Source organism: Gastrolobium bilobum, unplaced genomic scaffold (genome assembly GCF_033153095.1).
Source record: "Gastrolobium bilobum isolate Gb01-03AN ecotype WA unplaced genomic scaffold, APGP_CSIRO_Gbil_v1 utg2366, whole genome shotgun sequence".
NCBI lineage: Eukaryota > Viridiplantae > Streptophyta > Magnoliopsida > Fabales > Fabaceae > Gastrolobium > Gastrolobium bilobum.
Window position 1 is genome coordinate 83075 of NW_026897169.1, and position 7362 is coordinate 90436.

At 29.9% G+C, this 7362-nt stretch overlaps 1 protein-coding gene across 1 annotated transcript; it reads right to left on the reverse strand.

Annotated features, from left to right (window-relative positions):
• Positions 1–3719: 3719 nt before the first annotated feature.
• LOC133304672 (uncharacterized) lies at positions 3720–4389 on the reverse strand. The gene has a single exon (XM_061504725.1). The coding sequence runs from the start codon at positions 4276–4278 to the stop codon at positions 3910–3912; it is 369 nt and encodes a 122-aa protein (XP_061360709.1). The 5' UTR covers positions 4279–4389; the 3' UTR covers positions 3720–3909.
• Positions 4390–7362: the final 2973 nt, after the last annotated feature.

Here is a 7362-nt window from a genome sequence, read left to right on the forward strand (position 1 = left end):
GTGTATTGAATTGGGATTTTAATGAATTATTTTTGGGCAAAAAAATTCATTGGTATTCAATTAGAATTTTAAAAGATTGAAAAAAAGTTATGTAGTATTTGATTAGGATTTTAAAAGATTATTTTAGAGTTCGTCCAAATTCATTATATTCAATCACGATTTTAAACAAAGAAAAAAATAATATTGTGGTATTAAAAAATGGGGAAGGATATTGTGACAACCAAGTTTTGTTACTACCAAGTGACTACCAATCAATCTCACCATTAGATCGATTATGTTGATCCAACGGTTATATTTATTTCCATCTTTGTATGGTCATGATTCCCCATATTTAAAGTGAAAGCATTAAATATGGGAAATCATAACCATACAAAGGTGAAAATAAATATAAAGTATTAAATTTGGGAAATCATGACCATACAAAGATGGAAATAAATATAACCGTTGGATCAATATAATCGATCTAACGGTAAGATCGATTGGTAGTAACACAACTTGGTGGTCACAATATCCTTCCCCTTAAAAAATAATACAATTTTAATGAATTTTCTATTGGTATGAATTTCGTGAGATTTTCTAGTGAGACATATAAATAGGATGTCTCTCTCACAATCTCACCCTGACCCCTAAGATTTCTTGGAATTTTTTTAGTACAGTGTCTTTTTCTTCCTTTGGTGGGTCTATCCGCTCGAAACAGAGTTTCACCATGGGAGCTTTGTCAAAGCTCAAAAACAACAAATTTTTTAGCGATTTTCATCACAAAACAACTCAGAAACAACAATCCAACAAGATTTTAATCTAAAAATAGTAAATTTTGAAGCAATTTTTGAGAATTTTTGAAAGTTTAAAAACAAATTTTCAAGCTATTGGTCATGATTTTTCTTGGTAAGAAAATGTGTGATTTTTATATTAAAAACAACATAAAATAGTGGGAAAACAACAAGGGAACAAAAATCCCCCAAATCAATTTTCATTTTACATCAATGAAACAAGAGATCGATTTAAAGAAAGATTGAAACTTTCATAATATGAATCCTATCTTTCATAATAATACATTCATGAACAAAATTCTTTCACTATAGGAAATGATTTCAAACAATTTTTGTGTCAATAGATTACTAAAAATTTGTTTTTCAAAGCCCGCCAAAGCTAAGATTTCAATGTATCGATTGAAAATAATTTGAGAAATTTTCTAAACTTTCATGTAATAAAACCCAGAAATTCAGATTCAAAATTTCTTGGAATACTCAATGAAAACATGCATATGATATATGGTTAGAAAACTCTCATCTGATAGAACAAAACTCCCAAAGTTTACAAAATCAATTGCAAAAAATTTCAAACGAAAATTTATCATGAATTTTCTTAATTGAGAAAATTATATTACGTTTACTTTTTTTTATTAATATCATTGTATTTCTTTGTTAAATTTTTTTATTGACTATTATAATTTTGAATATTTGTTAAAAATTCATACGATTTTTTAAAATCTTAAAAATTCATATTGTCCCTTCAAATCATATAAATTATATTAAAATTCAATCTTATGAAATATTGATTGTAAAAAAAGTCTTTAAAGTCTCTTCAATTCTAAATAGTCTTTTAAAATCTATATAAAAATTTATCTAATTTTTTTTTAAATCCTAATCCAATATACCTTCGAAAGAGAAAACTCAAATTTATTTATTTAGAGCTCAAATGAGAATTGTAAATGTTTTTGCTTGTAAAGCGTCAAAATTTGCCAATAGTGTTTTTCTTATGGAGACGTTTACGAAGGCGAAGTTTGGTCCTGACTCATCTATTCTGGCTTTTTGATTCTTTTACCCCTCATTAATTAATTAATAACTATTTTGCCCCTTATTGAAAACTATCTACCAATCTGCCCTTCTTTAATCGATTAAGTTAAAGATTTAATCGATTAAATGGTCAAAACTGACAAAAATCGTTGACTTGAATATTTAATCGATTAAATCTTTATCTTAATCGATTAAATCTTCAACAGAATTGAAGGGAAAGGGGCACTGCAAATATGAAGGGCGTTTGCAAATATGAAGATTTAATCGATTAAGTTGAAGATTTAATCGATTAAGTTGAAGATTTAATCGATTAAATCTTCAAGTCAACGATTTTTGTCAGTTTTGACCATTTAATCAATTAAATCTTCAACTTAATTGATTAAAGAAAGACAGTTTGGTAGATAGTTTTCAATACGGGACAAAATGATTATTAATTAATTAATAAGGAGCAAAAGGGTTAAAAAGGGCTATTTGACCATTTTGCCCCTCATTAATTAATTAATAACCATTTTGCCCCTGATTCGAAACTATCTATCAATCTGCCCCTCTTTAATCGACTACTTTGCATGTTTAATCGACTAAATGGTTGTTGGGAGATTTAATCGACTAAATCTCCCTACTTAATCAATTAAAATCATACTGACTTTTTTTTGGGTCAAATATGGAGATTTAGTCGACTAAATAGAGAGATTTAGTCGACTAAATCTCCCAACAGTCATTTTTTGTCTGTTTTGGCCATTTAGTCGATTAAAAATGCAAGGTAGTCGATTAAAGAGGGGCAGATTGATAGATAATTTCGAATCAGAAGCAAAATGGTTATTAATTAATTAATAAGGGGCAAAAGGGTAAAAAAACCGGTTAAAAAGCCCATCTATTCCACTATTCACAAATCTGACCAGTGACTGTTCATGGGTCTTGGGTGGCTACTGGCTAGCAATTTGCATGACAGAGCGACTGAATTGCATTTGGCGATTTAAGGGATAACTAGGATGAGAGATCGCCTCTGAAAAGAGAGAGACATGAAAGATAGAAAAATAAAAAAAGAATAACAATAATTAAGTGAGGAGCTCTAACTTTTTTTCTCCTTTGCTAGATGCCCTCCCCCTTTGCACTATGAAGTCAGTACTTATCCATCATTTTCTAGATTTCCAACTATGGAGACCATCCATACTCCCCTTTCAAGAATCATGTCCCTCTACTTCATGATCATTGTTCAACAAAGAAAAGATTTGTTTGTAGGAAAAGGATTGAAGACTTCGATTGCCGAATTATAGTTATAATTAATACTAAAATATGTATAGCTCGAGAAATTAGATGACGATCTAAAGTTGGGGTTACGTGGTAACTATTTCCATTATTGAAATAAATCAAGAAAAAAGAAAAAGAAAAGATAGTCCGGCAAGTCTCACTTTTATACAGCTATTACATAAAGTGGTTTATTTTTTATTTTTTTATAAACCGCAATTATCCTTTCTGAGAGTAAATCCTATTCAGGACAGGTCCAGAATTGATATTTTAAAATTATCCCAAAAATAATATTAGAAAGTATCGATCAGATGTTTATCTCATTCTCACATGCTCAACTCCCATGTACTAACTGAGCTATCATTATCTAATAATTTCGTTTATTTTTATTAGCTCAAATTGTGCTCCAAATAATCCGATATATGGTGAGAGGGGAATCTCAATTTGTAACAAGTGCATAGCTAAGCATGACCATTCCTTATATTTATGTTAAACTAACCTACTAGTTATAAATCACCGGACATTAAGGATGTATTTCATGGCACAATACAAATACATACTATGGTACAACATAATTATTGAATTATAAGTTTTTTTTTTTTTTTTTAGTTATTGATTTGATAACTAGTGTATATGACTAAAAATTTCATGATATTTATGTATTAATACACATAAGTATGATAGAAAAATATCAATCTGTTTTAGCAACTGCCTCTTTTATATAGCAAATAAAACTAATTAATAATAAAAAGGAAGGCAATTTTTTTATAAGACTTCATATCAAAATAAAACTAAGCTACTAACTAACGTTATGACAAATATTACAGAAACTTGAACCTCACACTAGCTTGCAACAACATCAGGAACATCATCTATTAGCCAAAGGAAACCAACGCTCATGGAAAGAAGACTGATAAGCCATCATGAATAGCAAGAACACAAGTACCAGTGCCACTCCCCATGGAGATCCTCCAGCCCTGTGCAGCGAGTCCCTCTCCTCCGGCAAGGGTATTGGGAATGATCCTCCACTTGAGAGACAGTGAACAACCAGCAACAACAGTAGTGGAACAAAAGCAAGCAAAATTTTCACCTGTATAAGCAAGTCCTCAAACACAGACTCGTAGTTTATGTACCACGAAAACGCCAACACAAAGAAAAGTATGAACATGAAGAAGCAAAGATGGACTGGGAAAGAGAAATACTCCCAGAAGTAGTACTGATTATAGTATCTGGCCATACGAGGGAAACTATATTGCTACTGTTAGTGAACTAGAGAAGTGGCTATGAATCAGATTTTGTTATGTACTAGCAGCTGTTTCAGATGTTCTGGGGGATTTGATTTGTAGAACCAAACTGTCTGGTCAAAAAGGTATATATAAGGATTCGGACTAAGTAGGAGGGTGTATAAAAAAAGAGATTATTTATTTTTCCATTTTATAGGGTGCTTTTTTTTTTAATATCTATATTATCCGTGGTTTTATTAATTATTCAATTAGTTCGAATTGGATAGGATTAATGGACCTTAAAATTTTTCCTTTCAAATTTTAACATAACTGTGTTTCTAAGAATTCCCAATGGTATAGAATTTTTTTTATTTCACATAATGTTTTATTTAATTATTTGTCATATAAAGATAAAATCACACTCTCCCACATTTAGTCTTCGAATAGAAGCAAAACCAAAAAAGAAAAGAGAATAAAAGAAAAGCAAAGATGCAAAGTGAAATATCTGTCAATTTTAGGATGGCTTTTCCTGCTTTAAAGAGAAATTAGAGATTCTACTTTTTTTAAATGCATCGAGATAGTCCCAGAGTGACGGTGAGAACAATTCATGGTTGAGATTCAAAATGGTGTCATCCAATAGGAGAATGCCATACGCTATGGACAATGGACCAGAACGTGTGAAGGTGAGAAAAGCAAGGAAGAAAAAATTTGAAACCATGATGAGGTGTGGTTTTAGATAAATCCGGTGGCAAAGTGGGGTCATATCATTGGGAGAGCTGCGTCTTGTTTATTGAACGGTCGGCCCCCATATTTCTATTATAATGCTTTATTCGTAGAGTTTGGCGAAGCATGTCCCCCCCTCCTTTACACAGTGTTTTTGTAGAAGATTTATTTTGGGATTGATAAGAAAGTGTAACTTGATATTAGAAAATATTATGTTTGGTTCAGGTTTTTTAAAAAAATACTAGGCAAATAAAATAATGGGGAAATGACTTTTGTGTTGATTTTTGAATGAAATTTACTATTACAGAATACCACTTGAGATGTGGTATTTTAAGATAATTGTGGAAGTAATAAAACAGGTGCGAAATTTCTTCCGAACATAAATTTTGCAAATTTAAATAAATTTCCATGGCAATATTTTGATCAACCAAACAACTTTTTTTATATTTTTCTACCAAACTCACTTTTTCAACTATTTTCTTAATAATTATATTTTCCTAGTATTCAAAAAATGTATGTTTCACCAAATGCTCCCTTAGCGTATCTTGCTGATAAAATTTGGTGGATTTGTATATTCCTATAATTATACACGTGTAGAGTGCATATTTTATTATCTTCCGTAATCATCAATTTCTCTGTTCCTTAATCGGCTATTTTCTTTTAAACGGGCTTTACTTATCATAGGTTGCAGCTGATAATTAAATTTTTCTACACATACAAACATCTATAGGTCCCATTGCTTTTTAAAACAAAAAAGAAAAAAGAAAAAGAATTCAATTTTTGATCAGTGTGCAGGAAATACTATTCTACTTCCCACTGCAGAAGAATAGTATTTCCGTTTCTTTTATGCATGAAATATTCTCGCAGAAGTAATAATGCATCATAGTATCTATGATTTCTCTTTAGTTTGGACCACTGTACTTTAAATCCGAAAGTATCACAGTAAAGGCTATATAATGCATAACCTGATCACCTGGTTGAAAGCACCTATTTCATTCATTTCGCTGAAAATGACTCCATACAAGCAAGGAAGTTTCATGTTTTGTTTTGTGATGTGACGCGGAAGATCTTAATCGATTCACAAATCAACCGTTAGTAATTAAAGTAATTTTTATTTTATAAATATAAAAAATCAATTCAATCTAAAAAATTAAACTATTAAGTAAGATTATATTAATAATTTTATTTTTCTTATACATTCCCTTGTATGAGGGTGAAATTAAACTGATGACCACTTAATTACGGAGGTTTTGAAATTATGTAAAGAATTAATTCAACCCAAAACTTAAGTTATTAGGTAATACCACATTAATAATTTTATACTTTTTTAACAACAATTTTTTTTTTATTAAAACTGTGACCACTAATTTATGAATAAACGACAGATATTTTGATTTAAAGGTAAACTAGACTTAAAATGGGTTTAATGTTTTTGTTGCAAAATTAATATTTCTGTCACATTCATGATTCTGTTTGGACGTTGAAATTGTGATTCTTGGTTTAGCAACTGAATTTAAGTATTTTGTGAAGTTGATTCATAGTTCTGCTTGAAAGTTAAAAATTAACAGGCTAACGGGTTAGATCAAGCCATTTGTTTTATTATAAACAGGCCAAGTCAGACTCGTACTTAGTTTGGCCAAACCAAATTGAATTTTTTTGACATAGACTTGAACTTTTTGAGGCAAAGCTTGGCTCAATCCAGCTCACTTACACCCTACTCGCAAGTTTGGGAAATGAAAATCAGAACCCGACTTGTAAGAAAATAGTAAAATCTGTACCTTACTTATCCTGTTTTATACCTATAAATATCTTCAATAAATCAGAAAATATTAATTACAATCTTAAAATTAATCTACGATTTCATATAAATCAAAAGACATGTTCAAGAAAAAGTATTAAATTAGTAAAATCCAATTATTTTTTACCAAAAAAATGTTACTCAACGTGAATACATTAACATTATTAGTATCTAAATTAAGCATTATGCTTATTTAGATGAGGAGTACAGGGCAAGGCTGAGCAAATTGACTTCAAACAAAAAACATAGCCTTTTCTCTCGGTGCTATGCTATTCCACCGAACCCCAGCCCACTTCATTGTAGCACATATTTCTAACCCAACCCAAGCAAAGTGGGACGCAGGTTGGGTACATGCGGGTCAAAATAAGATTACAAACCCTACTAAATATATTGTTCTAGAAAATAAATTTAATTTATTTCATTTTTATTTAATAATTAAAAGAAAATAAGATTTTTTAAATATATCATCATTTTTGTATCTTTTCTAAATAGAATGAGAAAAATTATTAATAGAGTGATAATATTTTGAATATTTCAATAAATAAAGTAATTTATTCAAATATAGATATATTTTTTG